The 17,702-nt window shown below is 57.0% G+C and overlaps 3 protein-coding genes across 3 annotated transcripts; all 3 read left to right on the forward strand.

Annotated features, from left to right (window-relative positions):
* Positions 1–333: 333 nt before the first annotated feature.
* On the forward strand, positions 334–1,509 carry BJ171DRAFT_471191 (uncharacterized protein; the record flags this gene model as incomplete). The annotated part of the gene is made up of 3 exons (XM_053108597.1): positions 334–1,005; positions 1,089–1,359; positions 1,406–1,509. 3 exons carry the CDS (start codon positions 334–336, stop codon positions 1,507–1,509), a joined length of 1,047 nt encoding a protein of 348 aa, XP_052970916.1.
* A 1,760-nt stretch (positions 1,510–3,269) lies between these two features.
* Positions 3,270–5,068, forward strand: BJ171DRAFT_169213 (cold-shock' DNA-binding domain-containing protein). Its single transcript, XM_053105944.1, has 7 exons — positions 3,270–3,283; positions 3,590–3,756; positions 3,916–3,969; positions 4,223–4,287; positions 4,370–4,461; positions 4,540–4,607; positions 4,697–5,068. Exons 2-7 carry the CDS (start codon positions 3,699–3,701, stop codon positions 5,017–5,019), a joined length of 660 nt encoding a protein of 219 aa, XP_052970917.1. The 5' UTR covers positions 3,270–3,283; positions 3,590–3,698; the 3' UTR covers positions 5,020–5,068.
* A 1,025-nt stretch (positions 5,069–6,093) lies between these two features.
* BJ171DRAFT_626821 (uncharacterized protein) lies at positions 6,094–16,737 on the forward strand (the record flags this gene model as incomplete). Its single annotated transcript, XM_053115534.1, has 30 exons — positions 6,094–6,417; positions 6,764–6,882; positions 7,075–7,170; positions 7,323–7,443; positions 7,586–7,980; positions 8,094–8,189; positions 8,285–8,480; positions 8,586–8,663; positions 8,845–9,261; positions 9,369–9,513; positions 9,686–9,808; positions 9,962–10,245; positions 10,376–10,535; positions 10,648–11,065; positions 11,388–11,689; positions 11,853–12,352; positions 12,431–12,491; positions 12,580–12,743; positions 12,894–12,972; positions 13,090–13,156; positions 13,255–13,435; positions 13,519–13,846; positions 14,031–14,460; positions 14,561–14,825; positions 15,053–15,446; positions 15,535–15,611; positions 15,787–15,928; positions 16,047–16,135; positions 16,274–16,505; positions 16,643–16,737. The coding sequence occupies exons 1-30, from the start codon at positions 6,175–6,177 to the stop codon at positions 16,735–16,737; spliced, it is 6,297 nt and encodes a 2,098-aa protein (XP_052970918.1). The 5' UTR covers positions 6,094–6,174.
* Between the last annotated feature and the right edge of the window lie 965 nt (positions 16,738–17,702).

A 17,702-nucleotide genomic window follows, 5' to 3' on the forward strand; every position in this document is an offset into this window, starting at 1 on the left:
CCCGGCCGGACAACATCAATGACAAGTACACCACGTTCAAGTCCGAGGAGTGGAAGAATTGGATCGTCATGTACTCGCTTCCCGTGCTCAGTTGTGCCGGTCTCCCGAGCGATCATCTGTAAGCCGGCATTTCGTTGCATTCTCAGGCCTGCAGCGATGTGCTCACCTAACCAAAACCTCTTCGCACAGGGAGGGGTGGGGTTATTTTGTCGACGCCGTACGCCTCTTGGTCCAATCCAGCATAAGGGCCGACGACCTGAACTTGGTCAAGGTCTTGATCTCCAAGTTTTATCGATACTACGTAAGGTACGGTCCCTCTGGCTGCCGAATGGAATGATTACGGTGATCGATAGACCGTCAAGTCCAATAACATTGGTCACGCTTGATAGGCTCGTAGCGAACATTGGAGCTGGTTCGAGCGCCAGTGACGATGGAATCAAGTTGATGACGATTACATTCCACAACCTTCTCCATATCCCGGAGTGCGTGGTGATGAACGGGCCGCCGTGTTACAACTGGCAATTTTTCTTGGAGCGCTTCGGAGGATGGATCATGAAGCTGGTCAACTCTCGATCCAAGCCAATTGAAAATCTGGGAAACGAACTCAGGACAATAGAGGCCGTCAACCAGTACTACTCCGAGATGGCCCCCATAGGCGAGACATTGGAAACCCAGCAACAGGCCACGATCGGTGCTGCTGATCTTTATAATTTCACACACGGCAGCGAGACATGGACATTCATGAAGCGATTTGGACAGATCGCGGTCGACGAATCGATTCACGACCTATTGCGGAAAGCATACGCCCAACTATTGATGGCAGCGGAGCCGTCAACTTGTCCCCGATCTGCATTTGAATTGGAACTGCAAGTCCAACGCGAAATGCCCCTGAGATCGCATCTCGAGTTCGCCGAGAGCTACTGCAACTTCAGACGAGGAGACCTGATTGTTGAAGGATCAGAGAACCCCATAACGAACAGACCCCGCGTCAACAGCTGGATTCGCGTACGTAGCTCATGAGTCCGGGCCACTGGTCCACCCGTGTGTTCTGAGAAATCGAGCCCAGTCGGCTAACTTTCCGCACACAGGTTCGAATCTTCAGCACCACATATAGCAAGTTTGTGGTTCGATACCACCAAGCCCGGAAGTTCATCAAGCACCAGTATTGTGGAGCCACTCATCACTTTGCGTACTGTGACGTCCCGGAGGACGACCCCGAACAAGTGCACCCTGATGGCGAGTACAAGCGATGCCCCAAAACCAAGTCGATTCGATTTGGTGCTCAAACTCGATGGACAAAGGCATTCGTGGCAGTGGAGTGTATTCTCACGACGGTCTCATGCCTGGAGCACAACGGAGGTGAGTCATGTTCTGGTTCTGACTGCAACCACGACGATGCGAACAGCTGCAAACCCTCTGGAATCACTTTCGCTCACAGAGAAGTTCATTTTCGATGATGGCAACCAAGTCGAGTACATCCGCCGCGAGACGTCGCGGGAATACATTTGAGGTACTGTCACACTGACAGTCGGTCCAGGAAGAAGCGGGACTATCACTCTCTGGCATCAGCGACACAGGACTGCGGAACTTCCATAGGCTCCAGCGAGCAATCCATGCGATTCACTCGACCCTCTGGACAGTTCCATGATGTATCGATATCAAGACACTCGAGCACACCTGGGATGTGTTGAACTCGTTCACCGAGCACACCTGGGCGTCTCTGGTGGTGGATGAACTGCTCAAAGTGCTTGGCGAACCTGAGTCTCCGTGAGCTGGATGCATATCCCTTCCCTTGCTTTCACGAGGCGTTCCCAAAAGGCAATCACCGCCTCGGTCTCGTTGGACATGCTGTTTGGCCATGATGGCAATGAGTGGATGTGTAATCAGATTGCAGAAAAAACAACTGCCCAGGCTCAAAGCGGGGTGCCCCATTTCGGCTTGGAACGCTGTAGCAGCAGTCGAAACAGCACATTGATAAATATAAAGGCCAAGCGTAACTCGAATAGACCCGAGCACCGAGGTCAGCAGGGCAGCCCTGGTCAACCACCGACCCTGCACGAAGCGAGCGCCCGGGCCAACCACCTCCCGCACAGACAGCGGCGCATGCCGAATCGGGCCTGGCGCGTTTGTCCAACATGGCAGGGACATGGGATGGCGAGACGCGAGATGCCAGCGAGGGCACACAGACAGCGCGCTGGCAGCATGTGCCGGCGGCAGCGAGAAGATGCAGCGAGAGGGCGACACAACCGCCGATTCATGGCTGTGGGCTCTCGGCCAACGCCTTTGCGGCGCTGTTGCAATCGTTCCTCGACTCGCTGCGCGGGATGTCCAATGTGTACGCTGTCGCATCCAGCAGCCGCATTGGCCAATTACCGACGGGTGGTGCTGGCCGCGTGGCCGTTGCAGCAAACGACCAGCCAAATGCCGTGAGTCTCGCTGAGGGATGCTCGTATTTGGCGACGCTGCCGAGGGATGCTGAGGGGTGTGCTGTCGAACAACAGCATTGAGCAATGAGGTTGGACACTGGCGTTGAGCAATAGCGTTGAGCAGTAGTATTGAATAATAACATTGAGTAATAGCGTTGAGCAATGGTATTGAATAATAACATTGACCATCAATCCCGAACAACAGCACCGAACAACAGCACCGAACAACAGCACCGAACAACAGCAATGCCGAACAACAGCATCGAGAGCGTGCTGCCCCGCCGCTGGTTGCTGCAGAACGCAATCCGGCACTGCCCCGCCCGCTGTGTTCGGTCCCCGTCGCCGCCGATCCACGGGCGATCCATGTTTCGTCGCTTCGGCCCAGCGCCGCCTTCTCGCTGCCCCGGCTCTCGCTGCTCTCGGATGCCAACTCCATTGTCCGCTTGGTTTGTCATGGCGTGCTTGGGGATATCCCAGCACCACCACCAAGCAACATCACTTGCCGAGCACCGCCAAACATCACCCAGACAGCACCCAAACAGCACCCAGACAGCACCCAGACACCCAAACAGACCCACCGGCATCCACCGGCATTCATCAGCATCCCTCGCCGCTCCGTCCATGCGGCCTGCGGGCTGCCGCCAATGGGGGTCTCGGGCTCGGCTGCGTGTGTCCGTTTCCCGGCCCTCCTCGCCCTGCAGTCTCTGCCTCTCGCCCTGACCCGGTTTTGTCGCCCGACTGTGCCTTTCCGTCTTTCGTCCTTCTTCCTGCACCCTTTTTTTTCTTCCCTCTCTCTGCCTGTCGCTGCTCCTCCGGCCCAACCCCGTCGCTGTCGGCATACCCTTGCCATCCCTCCAGTAAGTGCATTGTCCCGCCCCGCTGGCTGCCCTTCTTCAACCACCGCTCGCCGCGAGCGCCGTATCCCTGCTCTTCAATTCCGGCTACTGCTGCTGGTCGGGGGCTGGCTTCCTGGTGTGCACTGCGACCCCCATTTGCATTCCTCCGTCACCCAGCCAGTCGCACCTTCATGCGTTACTGCCAGCACCTTGCGGCTGCCTGCCCCCATTCGCACCGCCAACACGGACGGGCTCGACCCTTGTGGCCTTTGCAGCTCCCCGCCGTTGCTTCCTCACTCTTATATATTTCCCCTCGTCCTTTGGCAGCCCAGCATCCTCGTTCCTGGCGCTCTTGTCTTCTGCTGCAGACACTCTCGCCGCTCATTAGGACGCCCCCACCCCACATCTGCCCCGTCCTACCAACGCACAAGCCGCCATGGAGATAGACGAACGCCGCTACACTGGTACCGTCAAGTTCTTCAACAGCCAGAAAGGTATTCCCAGCTCCTGTTGGCCAATCAGACCGACCCGCTCTCCAACAGGCCGGGTGCTGGGGGAAGCTGGCGTCTGGACCACCGCTGGCCGGACAAGCACGGCACAGCATCAGCGGAGGGTGCATACCGCTAAACCATATCGACTCGCCCCCCCCCCAGGATACGGCTTTATTGTTCCAGTTCCTCCCATTCCCGATGACCCCGAGGGCGAAGGTTGGTTTTGTCTGCAAGCTGCATCGAGCCTCGCCGATTTCGCTCCGCCCTTGTCCGTGATTCTGCATTCTCCCTTGCGCTCATGCTTCCCTTGCTCTTTGTCGGCTCTGCCTGCCAACCACACCGGCGGTCGCGATATTCTCCTGTCGTTCCAACCCTTTGTCCCCGATCCTACCATGCGTCTCCCTCTGCCATCTCAACGCACATTCGTAACCAACCAATCCCTCCCCGGAACCTGCCTTCAACCGCTTAGTCTTTGTTCACCATACGGCAATCATGAGTTCTTCGCGCTTCAGAAGCCTCGCAGAGGGCGAAGTCGTAAGTTCCCCCTCCCTCAGTTTCCCACAGTCGGCTGGACGATTCTGAGTTGTTAACCCGTTTGTCCTTGGTGCTTCCCCAGGTCGAGTTCCATCTGCTGCGTGGCCCCAAGGGAATGCAGGCCGCCAAAGTCACCGGCCCTGGGTTTACCAACGTCAAGGGCGATCCGAAAGTGTATGTCCGCTGCTTCGGAGCTACACCCTCTCATCCGCACCGGCTTACGCCCAGCTGCTGCTTCCCGTCACTCATCAGTTCCACTCGCCGGCGATCCAGGTCCGGCCAGCAGTCACGAAATAGCCCGACCATTCCGCCCCCTCCCTGTAAGTCCCCGTCTCTCTCCAAGACTGGGTGCTCGTGGGAAGAGCGTGCTGTCCAGCTAACCGTTTCATTCGAACAATCGCCTCCGCAGACGACAGCTATTACTATCCTGGCCCCGGCGGATACTATATCCCTTCCTACTACTATCCCACCGTGCCGCAGATTCCACCCAACCTCTCGCCTGCCGGGTTCTCGGCTGCTCCTCCAAAGGGCTCGCCCAACACCTCCGCTCCGAGCATGATGCCCAAGACCTTCTTGCACATGGATCCTGGCCAGCCCCATAGCGGCCCCAGCAGCGAGACCTCGTCTCCCCCCATGTCCCAGGGCGGACCTCAGTACATCCCTTACAACTATGGCGTTATTGCTCCGCCCCAGTCGTATTTCAGCCCCTATCCTCCTGGAAACATTCGCTGAGGGTAGCGATGTCACCACCACCGATGATCGGTCCATCAAGTCAGGCCCGTCCTGCAAGCGCCTCAGCCCAAATGTTTGCTCCGTGGCAGACTTAATCTCAAACTGGCATGTTCATGATGTCTTGGATTCCACCTCCCAAGCGCTCGGATGCTGCCGCCAAAAACAGTCCAGAAACCAAACTTCCACCAAACACTCGGCATCCGCTCCGCCCTTCCATTCCAATACTTTGCCCCTCGCTTCTATATCTATCTTTCACCTTCACTGCCATTCCCGTGGCTATGCTCGCCATGTTCTTCCTCCTTCGCTCTTGCCGAGGTTGATCGCATGAGACAACCCACCGGCCGCGTTCTCCCCTCCCCCCAACTCTCTCCTTCCACCTTCAATCTTTCCTCCTTCTACTCTCACCTCCTTTCGCTCTGCCTTTGTACCTATCTCCCCCATCCCCGTGTCCTTTGTATATTGCATTCTCGTGGCCGTGGCTCGCCATATAACCCAGGCTGGCTTTCATTCATCTCCCGTTTCCCGCTTCCCCTTCCCTTCCAAACCCCTCCGCCGCTCAACACGCACTTCCTCCTCCACGGACATTCATGTTTTCTCTTTTTGGGTCAATCCATCTCTATCCGAACATGCATGCTGTAGATTCGCACCGACTGCTCCTGTAAATCTATTGTGAATCCATCCATACATCCATCTATCCATACACCTACCCATCCACCCACCCGCCCATCCATCGCCTCTCCTCCAAACACGCACTCATCATGTATATACAGTCTTTCGAGACAGAAACGGACACCCTCTTGTTGAGGGCGCGATTGCCCTTTCCCTGTGTCACGGCTGGGGCCCATACTCTCAGTCTGTCAGTATGTGGTTGGTCTTCATGCAGATGGGTTGTGGGAAACGCTTCCACGATCGCACTCTTGGCCGGATCGGCATGTGGATTCGCACACTCGCATTCTGTGGACACAGAATGCTGTTGCCACAATCCCTCCCGGACACGCGCAGCCATGCGCAGCATCCCGTGCTCTCCTTTTTTTTGGCTGCTTGCTCCAGATTCGGGTTGCCCAAAAGCCGACACCGTCCCAGCCGTATCCGAACGTTGCAAAGCGCCGCTCCATCGATCGATCGAGTGATCAAACCCATCGCTGTATCTGCGCCATGTCGACCCTCCAGGCTCAGCTGAAGCAGCAGCTCCAGCACAACAGGGCAAATGTCCTCCCCCGCACCAAACCCTCGCTGCTCTTCGATCAGAAACAGGCCGGCGATATCGACCGCGACTCGCTCTTTGCGCTCGGAAAGAACGGCCTTGCCGAGCTCATTCGCCAGGATCCCGCCCGCTTCGAGTCGTTCGATGCCACCCTGTTCTCGGAGAGCCTCAAGAACCTCGACCGCACCCTCCAGGTACGCCGGGTGGCTTTGGTGCTGAATCGAGCGATTTCGTGCTGTGCGAGGCAGTCGGCCGCGGAGGGGCTGCAACGGATAATCGAATGTCTCAGCGAGATAGGCGGCCAAGCGGACCTTGCAGAGGAGCCTATGCTCGCATGTCCCGAATTCCACGAGCACACTGGCCCGAGAGTCCATTCCAATAACTCACCAGATGTGCTAATATTCTCGCCTTGTCGATTGGCTCTATCAATCGGTCACATTCGACACACCGAACGCCTGATGTATCTGCCCATCGACACCACGAATTGAACACACTTGTCCATGCCTCGTCTCCTGTGTTGTCGTCACGAATGGTCGACAGAACAAGGAGGACAACGCCAAGCTCGACGATATCATCCACACCTTCTTGAGAAGCCTCTCTCCCTACTTTCTGCAGCAGTGCGCCCTCAAGGCTCTGGAGTGGCTCCTTCGCCGTTTCAGGTGAGCCAAGCAGCCAATGCCGAGCAGAGCCCCAATATCCTGTCATTGGCGTCGCACCCAGACGAACGAGTGGGGCTCGAGAGGTCGATGCAAGCTGGGCGCAAACTGCCAGCCGCGATCCTGTGTCTGTGGCTATGCCAACAACCGCTCACATACCACTTTCTCTGCCGCCCTCGTTTCGCGACGATGAAGAATTAACGAATTCAACGTCGAAGCCATCATCGAGTGCATCTTGCCGTATCATGACTCGCGCCAGTTTGGCCAGATGCTCTCGCTGCTGATCATCGAGTGAGTAGCGATGAGAAGGCATTTGTGGCAAAGGCGCTTGGATCGATGCTTTTTGCAACGTCGGCGGTTGCCATACTGACTAGACACCGGATATGACCACCACCACCACCACCACCACCCTCTTGCTGCTCCACTGTCTGGCCACTGTCCAGCCAAGACTCTCGCTGGGGCTTCCTCAAAACCGTGCAGAAGACGTCGGTGCCCATCGATCGCTCGACCTTGGTGCAGCGCTGCATCATGGATCGATCCGTTCTCGATTTTATCTGCGGAATGGTAAGCTAGCCGCCGACCAAGCGCGCGGCTGTCGACAATCTGCGATGACGACCTCCCCCACGACGCCTGCTTGGCACACTCGATTCGATTCGGCATCCACGGCACGCTCTCATCGCATCGCCTTGGTTCTATCCGCCGCCAGGTCCTGCGCTCCATCACCTATAAGATCCCAAACCGCACGCTGTACTCGTTTTTCACAGCGATCTCGCTGCAGTACCTGCAAGCCCTCAAGACCGTCAACGATGGCAACACGCGTATGCTTCTGACCACCGTCCTCGAGATCACCACCTTTGACTTTGACGAAGCCAATCCGCTGAGCCTCGATGTCTATGCGGCCGCCTACATGATCATCGGCCAGATCGCGGCCAAGACGCCTCTCGATACCGAGGTTCTGCTCTCGATCATCTCGGTCCTGGCCATGAACCAAGCCGCCGCTCTGGAGTATCCCTCGATTCTGTGTCTTCTCACCATCTGCGAGACGCAGCCGTCGCTCCCTCCCCTGCCCGAATCGGCCTTGCAGAGCATTGCTTCACTTGGGTACGCACTTTGATCTGTTGCACTGTCGAGCTGTTGTTCCGTCGGAGGTACATTGTTGCTGCCTCTTCATTGGTGTCTGCATAACTCACCCAGGCCATACGCCTGCAAATCAGCTCGCTTCTCGAGTACCTTGCCAAGATCCGCAAGGTTCACCGCGCCGACAAGTTTGTCATGTATCTCCTCAAGGCACTTGTTCTTTCGAAGAATGAGTGAGTACTTCCTCTGTCCACGCCACCCAACACCGCCTTCCAAAGACACCGACGTGTGTCCCGCTTGCAAGTGGCGCTAACTCTCTCGCGCACAGGTCCAACTACAAGCTGGTGGCCAGCATCCTTCTGCAGGAGACTTTCCCCCTTGCACTCGTTGGTGATCTGTTCCGCTTGGTTTGCGAGATCTATCTCAGCGATGCCTCTATTCAGCAGCACACGGGTCGCATTGCGGGCATCTTGCACAGCAAGTACGCCCAGGAGTTTGATCGCCTCATTGAAGCCATCTTTTCGGTAGGCTTTGGGGTCGCAAATGCATCGCCCGATGAGGTCGCTGCCCTCGCCTCCCTCACAACGTTCTAACCTGCTCCCTCTCGGCGGCGGACTCTTGTCTTACAGGAGCTTCCCTCCAGAGATACCCCCGAGGGTGCTGAAAAGCATGCTGCCCTCTTCCGCTTCCTTTCCGAGTCGATCAAGGTATACCGTCGCTGAGCATCATTACGGCAGTGGTGGATTGAGCCATTCCGCGCGCTTCATCTGTGACCGGGGTGGAGCCCGTGCTGGTGCCGTTCGCCCACAAGCTCTCGGCATCTGCATGTCCACTCCAGACAGTTTATACCCACCTCCAACCGACGGTATCGCCTGCCGCTTTGTATAGGGTACGATCCACAAGTCCATCTCCGAGAGCACCACGTTGTTCTTCAGCCTGCAGCACAGCGAGTCCAAGGCACGTCTCCTGGCTGTCAACCACGTCAAGTCCCTGATCCGCGCTGAAGCCGATGTGGATGTCCTTCCCGAGTACATCCGTGAAGCGGTCATGGACAGACTCCGGGATGATGCGCATGATGTCGTCGCGGCCTGTCTCGCCATTCCCCATCTTGAGCTCTTCAGTGCCCAGGACCACTTTGTCGACTCGCTGGTCTATATCACCACCAACCGCCACAGCGGCCACGGCCTGAACCGCATCGCCGCGCTCAAAAAGCTTCACGCGATCTATGGGGGCAAGAAGACTGCAGGCGATGTGCCCGATCATGTCCTGGTTGCCGTGCTCTCCTCGCTGCTGTTCACTCGAGTGGTAGGTCTCTCATGTCTCTGCCCTCTCGCCCTCGTTCTCGCTTTCGCAGACACTAGATGTTGCTTCAGTCCGTATTCGTTTGGAAACTAATTGCATGGCTCCCCCAGAACGCCTCGGTCGCCGAGTACGTTGTCGAGGTCGCCACCAAGCCCTCGTCTCTTGTCCATCGCTTCATCAAGCCGAGCAGCATGGTCAAGAGCAAAACCAGCGGCACCCACGAAGCCCTTGATCACATCACCACGATTACCAGCGGTAATGTCGCACCCTCGACGACGGCAACTGCTGCCAGGCGTCCTCATATTCGCGCTTAGTCGAGTCGGTCGTGCGTCAGTTCGTCACTTAGCACTTCTCGGAGCCTTTGCTATGTGCTTTGACCTCCAGCTGACCAGCCCAACACTTTCTATGCACTTTCCAATGTCATTAGATGCTGCCTCGAAAGACTCCGAGGTCTTGGATTTTTACATCAACGGCCTTGGCTCGGAGGATCCGTATCTGCGCATTCTAAGCGCTCTTGTCCTTGCCAAGTACATTTCGGTTCCCCAGAATGGTAAGTCTCTGGGCATCCCAAGAAAGCGGAGAGCGGGCTCTCGGTCAAGTGAGGTGCATTCGTATGGGGGGCAGTCCGTGTCGCTCATGCATGATGGCGCGGCTTGTAACTGACGACTTTGTTCTGCAATTGCAACTGCAACTGCATCAAAAGCCAAAGCCCACAACCTCGGCAAGCTTGTCCCCGTGATGCTCAATGCCATTGTCGCCCGCATCGCCCAGGATCCGTCCAGCAAAGGCGCATGGACCATCGCCAAGGGCGCCCGAGTCTTCCCCGCCGAGCTGACCAGCCTCATCGAGGGCGCGACGCGCGCTGATATCGCCGCTAACAAGTCGATCGAGCTGCGTGTCTACTCGTACCTGCTCAACACGCTCCTGGTTAATCTCGAGCGACCCAGCGGCAAGTCGGTTGCCTGGCTGGACCCGACTCAATCCGACGTAAGTGCGCGCCTTGAGCCCGATCGAGGTCGTTGGATCGGTGATGCCACGGTGTCGCGGAGCTGCAACACTTGCGGCGTCGCGGAACTGCAACACTCACTGCACATCCATCCCTATGCGATCGACACAGAATGAGGTCAAAGAGTACAAGGAAATCATCGGCCACGTCTTCGCGTCTCTCGCCACGCACACTTCTGCTCCCATCTGTGTCGATGGCATCAAGATCCTGTTCTCCGCGCATCTCCACACGGACACCTTGGAGTTCCTGTGCTCAATCTGGACCCTTGGAGGTACGGTGGGCTGCTGCGGTTGCATTCCCACTATCCCGTCGCCGTTTCCGTAGACTGGGCTGGCGTCTCCTATTGTCCCATCACTGATTGGAACTCTCCCGTTCGTTTGTAGAGAACGAGTCGTATTCCTCGCTGCGGGTCGCCGCCCTTGAGGTGGCCGCGCTCTTCATCAACTCGAGCACCGAATCCGGCAGCAAGCCTCGCGACTACCAGATCTTGATTCCCTCGCTTCTGGTGCCACTCCTCAGTCCTGCCAGAGCCATCCGTGAGAGCGCCACTCTCTGTCTCGAGGCTGTCAAGCAGGCTTACCAGAAGGCGCTGCCGACTGCCTCGCCCAAGGGCAAGTCCTCGATCCCGATCTTTGCCTATGACGAGTTCTATGGCCAGTCCTCCAAGAAGGTCCAGTATCTCACTGCCGAAGCCGGTCGCCAGTTCGTCAGCAACATTTTGCTGTGCTCGAATGAGATCCGAACGGACGCAAGCTTCTTGCAGCACCACATGAAGGATCTGCTCTTCAAGGACCGCAACAGGTAACTTGAACATGTGCTTCCAACACAGCAGATCGTCTTTGGGCACCGCAACCTCTGCTTGTTGGCTTGCTGGTGCCGCAAAGGATAGATTTCAGGCGATTGCACCCAGCACCAGCAGCACCAGCAGCACCAGCAGCACCAGCAGCACCAGCAGCACCAGCAGCACCAGCAGCACCAGCAGCACCAGCAGCACCAGCAGCACCAGCAGCACCAGCACCACCAGCAGCAGCAAATGTCGCGACTCGGCTCGTTAGCTTCCCCGGCGCTCTTGAATGTTGATGCCCATCGGGTCGCTAACGTCTGTGCTCATTGCATCATCCAGATGCCAGGAGGATCTCTTGTGCTTCATCCTCTCAAGCACCTTGGCCTTCAACCTGCCCTTCCCTCAGGCCCGCCTCCTGAGCACCCTCAGCTTGATCGACACCCCGGTCAAGTCCAAGATGCTTCATCCTCTCCTCGACTCGATGCTCCGTAAAAAGCGCACCGAGACTGTGGGTGTCTACGAGCAAGAGTTGCTGCGTCTGATTATCCAGTGCTACACCCCGGCAGCCACCGCCGCGCTGTTCTCGTCTCAGTCCAAGTACCTCCGTCTGTTCTGTCATTTGATCAGCCCCGATCCCGTGGGTAAGTACAGCAGCCGTCTGGGAGGCGGTGATGCTCATCAATGCCATGTACTCGCGCAGTTAGCGAGGACAACTCGCTCTGTCGTTGTTTACGTTCAACCTTTGCGTTCCCGGTCATCCAATGCTGACTATCCCTCCCCCTACAATCTTGGCGATTGCGATAGTCTCGGGGGTGCCTGCAAGCCCGGCAGTGGTCCAGGAGCTCGCAATCTCACAGATTGGCGCCCAGTGGTTCCAAGCTGCTCCTGCGCTCTCGCAGTACTTAATCTTCGAATCTCTTGTCAATTTGTGCACCGCCGCCGCCGGCGATCTCCTCGCTCGTGTCAAGGACTGTCTGTGTGCGCTCACGGTCTCCTCCGAGCTCGTAGCTGCTCAGCTGAGTCAATGCCAGCAGGGCCTTGCCCACGACGACGAGCGCGCTGAATCCAAGCGCCAGCGTGTTGGCAGCTCGGCCCACAACGACCAGCACCTCTATAAACTCTCGTCGCTGCTCGAGCTCCTCGAAACCAACCTTCAGGTCACCAGCAAGCACCACCTGGTTACTCCGCTCTTCGATGTCCTCGGATTGATCATCAACACCCAAGTCCCTGACTCGCCCGTGTCCATGGAGTATATCAAGCAGCTTATTCTCTCGAGTCTCTTGAGCATCGTCGAGTCGAACAAGGTAAGCCACTCCTCTGGCCACAGACACAAGTGATTCGCCTGCCACTGACAGTCATCTCTGATCGGCGGCACCACGCAGGAACCGGGTGTCATCACCGACGATACCTTGAGGGTCGATCTGATTGTACAGTGCATTCGAGGTGAGTGCAATACAAGAAGTTGCACTGCCCCGAGGCCTTGTTCCGAGGCTAACTGTCTGTGCCTCCTGGTGTGTGCCCTGCCACCCAGTTACCGAGAATCCCCAGACGCACAACGCCTCGCTCCTGCTTCTGGCCTCGATCGCCACGATCTACCCCGACAATGTCCTCGCCAACGTCATGCCCGTGTTCACCTTCATGGGCGCCAACGTCCTACGCCAGGACGACAACTACAGCTTCCATGTGATTCAGCAGGTAAGCGTCGCATCGCACCCACCATCTCCTCAGTGACAAGCTGGGCTCAGCGCGAGGCTGGATCCTGTGCCAAGTCAATGTTACGCACCCAACAAGCAGCGACAATATCTAACCAAACGCTGCGACACGCATCCGTGCATATCTCCACAGACGCTTGAGACCATTATTCCTCCTCTGGTCGACAAGTTCAGGACTCAGGCTGGTGATAATTCGCGCAAGCTGATTCAAGGTTCGTGTGTGTGGCTGCGTTCAACCAGAAAGGCATTTCATCTGCCGCAGCGAATGCTTCCTGCCGGACTGTTTGTGCCAGCGGTACTCTAACGACTGTACATCCGAACTGCTGCAGACATCAAGCCGGTTGTGAAGGTCTTTATCGATGCGCTCTTCCACATCCCCAAGCATCGCCGCCTCAGGTATGATTCTCCCCTGGGGCCAGCTGCCGCACCCCATCAGCACCACCTGGCCCACCTTCGAGCTGGTCTAATCAGCAATCTTCACTCCGACCGCCCAGACTCTTCACTGTTCTGGTCTCGACCCTCGGCAGCGACCAATTCCTCAGCACCATCAGCGCGCTCTTGGTCGAGAAGACCATCTCAAAGAGATCCACCGTGACCTCGGCGGCCGAAGTTGCTGGCCTCCCAGAGTTCAATTTGTCGGTCCTGCATTACTTTGAGTCCAGAACCCAGGTCAAGGTAAGTTGGCGTGCTCACGACAAGATCATATGTCCTCGGGGTCCGTCTAAGCTGGCTCACCCTTGTTTTTCGCCCCTTTGCAGGCCATGGATCAGCTCATCCAAACCCTGATCGAGCTGCCCGACTCCAAATTGGATAACGAGGTCGAGCATCCCCTGTTCGGGGTTCAGTCTCATTCGGAGCGCGAGCTGCGCTACTTCAAACTGTCGTGTGTGGACCTGATTGTGCAGCTGCTTGGATCCAAGCCCTTCTTGTCTAAGCTGCTGAGTCTTTCGGAAGAAGCACGGACGCGCTTGGAGGACAGCCATCTTGGATTGATCGAGCAGCTGCTCAAGCTCATGAGCCACGTCAACACATCCAAGGAGGCCGCCGAAAAGTCCCAAGAGCACAACACAATCAAATACTGCAAAGGTAGGCCGGCTTTGGCCGTTTCCTGGCGGATTCATCGGCGGAGCACGTCGGAGAGACTCGGTTTGCGCAGACCTGCGAACCCGAGCATAATCGTCTGCTTGACGAAGGGGATGGCGACCACGCCAATGGATCGCTGCTGTCGTCGTGTAAAGGTCTCTAATATTGATTGACTCTATCGACGCAGCCATATCCAAGAAGCTGCACGACGCCCTCGGCAAGGTCAACGCCCTCCTGTCGCTCCCCGTGTTTATCAATGTGATCTCGGCCCTCTTGAACAACAGCGATATGCTCGTCCGCCGCAGAAGCATCGTGCTTCTCAACCAGAAGCTCACTGCCATCCAGCACGAAATCACCAAGGATGAGGTGCAGCTGTTCGAAAAGGTCATCGAGGACCTCAAGCGCATCATCGGCGGTGTCGACGCGGCCGCCACCGAAGATGCCCTCATCAACAAGCAGATGGCCCTCATCTGTCTCGGCACCATGGTGAACTCGATGGCCGTCTTTGACAGCGACACCTTTGCTGGCATCATGCCCATCCTCGTCGGCAAGGGCGCCCTGGGGCACAGCAGCCCCCAAGTCATGGCGTCGGCCATGATTTGCATTGCGGCGTTCTGGTAAGCGACTGTCGAGCACCATATATTGTGCAACTCTGTGCAGCTGTCCTCGGCCATTTGTCCATCAAAGACTCATTCGCCCTCTTGCTCCGCCTTCCAGCAAGGAGCTTGGTCCACGCACTGTGCCATTCCTCCCAAAGCTCATGCAGCCAATCGTTGCCGTCTTTGGCGCCTGCATTGAGGCCACCGGTGGCCGAGTCGGCGAGGGTGCCAACGGCGCTCTTCTGCTCACCGTGGTGTCGTCGCTGGAGGCAATAATTGCGGTCGTTCCCCAGTTCGTCGGCTCGTACGTGCCGCAGATCCTCAAGTGCGCGCTTCACCCGCTGATGCAACGCGCAGATATCGATAGCCCTGATGGCAAGAAGGTCAGTATGGTGGACGGCCTCGGTCGGCACATGAGCCCTCCAGCCAGTGTGCTGTTGCGCCGGCCTCGCACCATGGCCTGTCAGTCACATTACGATACTGTGCCATGGACCGCCGGGACGACGTTATGTTGAAGCGCCAACTCTGCCGGACTGCCGGACTGCCGCACTACCGCACTACTCGCTTTCCCATGATCGATCCTGACCCGACGCTCCGCTTCCGTCCCCAGCTGGTCGAAAAGAACAAGGATCTCCTTGGTACGCTCGCTGAGAAGGTTGCAGCCCGCACCCTCGTTCCTGCCATCCTCGCTCGTCTTGCTCCTGTCCTCAACGACGGACGAAACTCGATCCTGGCCCTCTTCGACTTTGCCGCCAACATGACTCGACACATGCCCAAGAACGACATCTACGCCTTCCAGAGCGACCTGTTCAAATTCTTTGTGGGTGCTTTCGACTATCGCCGCGGCTTCAGTGATCGCGTCAAGCCCGAAGACGTCGACGCTGTCGAGGCCAGTATGATTTCATCGTTCTTGCAGCTTGTCATGAAAATGAACGAGTCGCTCTTCAAGCCCATGTTCCTCAAGCTCGTCGACTGGTGCACGTCGCGTGTGCTCGAGCAGAACGGTATGTTGCAAAGCGTACCGCTGGACTCGCACTCATTCTTCGTTCGTGCGACTGACTGGTGGTGCTTGCATCCTCTCGGCTGCTCCAGGGATGAGCAAGAAAGAAATCCATTGCCGCCAGCTCTTCTTCTATCGCCTCTTGGACAATTTGCTCGGACGACTCAAGGTACGATTTCAGCGTAGCACGTTGGGTTGTGTGTTGGGTTTGATCTGTTGCTGGCCAATGTCCGATGGCTGGCGCGGCCTGGATCCGTGTGTTGGCCAAGTTGGTTGCGGCAGGCGATGGCTCAGCAATATCCGCGCCGAGACGGGACGAGACTGATGACACTCTATCCCCATAGTCGATTATCGTTCCCTACTTTGGATATGTCATCGACAACTGCATCCTCCAGCTGAATCACTTTGTCAAGGCAGAGGCGTCCGATCCTCTCTGGACGTACATCCTGATGTCTATCCACAAGTGTCTCTTGTTTGATAATGACGGTATGAGCTGCCGGCATTGCGTCAGCAGTCGCCGTGATGTGCTGGAGTGAAGCCATGTACTTCTCATCTCATCGGCACTAATCCGGCACCCCGTTCTAACATCACTTGCGACTCTTAGGCTTCGTTGATAACGATAAGTTTGACAAGCTACTGGCGCCTCTCTGCAACCAGATCGACAACATCAATGGGCACGGCGACGAGTACATGGTAAGGACAGCGCGCGCCGCTGTCTGCCCTGAATCATACAGCAACTGAACAGGCCGCGATCCTGCCACTGCATCTCCGTCCGCGGTCAGATGCCCCGAACTAACTCACGCTCACCCCGACAACGTCTCCGCCCCACAGGTCAAAATGACGACATATCTCGTCCCATGTCTCGGCCAGCTGGCTGTCACTTGCGCAAAGGAGTCCAACTGGAAACCCTTGAACAACAAGATCCTGATGAAATCCCGCAGCGAGAGCCCCGAGATCCGCACAGTCTCCCTGCGCGTCGTCAGCGAGTTTTACAGCCGCATCGGCGAGGAGTTCCTGGTTCTGCTGCCCGAAACCATCCCCTTCCTTGCCGAACTCATGGAAGGTGAGTCTCGTCGCTGTATCAATGTGCAACCGCCGCGATTAGGGGGCGAGCGTGGATGCCGACCTGGATATTGCTTCTCTAACATGTGCGCGATGCTTTCGTGGGTGCCTGTGGATGCTTGGGTGCAACTCTCACAGACGACGACGAAGGTGTCGAGAAGCTCTGCCAGGAGGTCTGCGCGCAGATCCAACACTACCTTGGCGAGCCCATCCAGCAGTACTTCAACCAGTGAGGTATCACTACATCGGACGACGCTCTCTGTCGCCATTTGGGCTGGAGGATCGTCCGAACAGCGCGGCTTGTTTTGTCGTCTCTTGGGATCTCAACCACATCGCTCGACCCGCTTGCGGAAGCCAATACAGCGTTCCCAAAGCGCAATGGGACACCCCGTTTTGAGCCAGGGCAGTTGTTGCTTTCTGGAATCTGAATACACCCACCCACTCGCTGCGATCATGTCCAAACACACCACCCTCGATTCCCGCATCGCTGCACTGCGATGCGATTCTGGCATTGAGTCTCCTCGAGCATCTTGATGGAATCTCTGCCGGGAATGAAATCGCCCAAGGATCCAGTGAGCAATCCATGCGATTCACTCCACCCTCTGGACAGCTCCATGATGTATCGATATCAAGATCCTCAAGCACACCTGGGCGTCTCTGGTGGTGGATGAACTGCCCAAAGTACTTGGCGAACCTGAGTCTCCGTGGGCTGGATGCATATCCCTTCCTTTGCTTCCAAGAGGCATTCCCAAAAGGCAATCACCGCCTCGGTCTCGTTGGACATGCTGTTTGGCCATGATGGCAATGAGTGGGTGCGTAATCAGATTGCAGAAAAAACAACTGCCCAGGCCGGCTCCCTGGTCTCCCAGAGCGCACCGTAGATCTGCTTTGGCAGCGCCGCGAGTACTGCATCGACATGTTCCTGGGTCGACGATGGCACCCGCCCGCTGCTGTCCTTGGACCGGGGCGGTGTCTGTTGATGTTTCTCCCCTGGCGATGCGCTCGAGGCTCTGGTTGGCTGGCCGGCCCCACGTTCTGGTCCAGCCGGCCAATGGCAGCACGGGCTTCGGCAGGAGGCTGCCTGGGATTGTCTGGCCCCGACAGCTCAAAAGCCAACCGGACAGCCCGCCCTTGGCCTCTCTCTCTCTTTACAAGCGTTAGACCCGGCGAATCTCACACATTCCTGTGTCTGCACCGC

Source organism: Polychytrium aggregatum, assembly GCF_025602895.1.
Source record: "Polychytrium aggregatum strain JEL109 chromosome Unknown BJ171scaffold_3, whole genome shotgun sequence".
In the NCBI taxonomy this organism is placed as follows: Eukaryota; Fungi; Chytridiomycota; class Chytridiomycetes; order Polychytriales; genus Polychytrium; species Polychytrium aggregatum.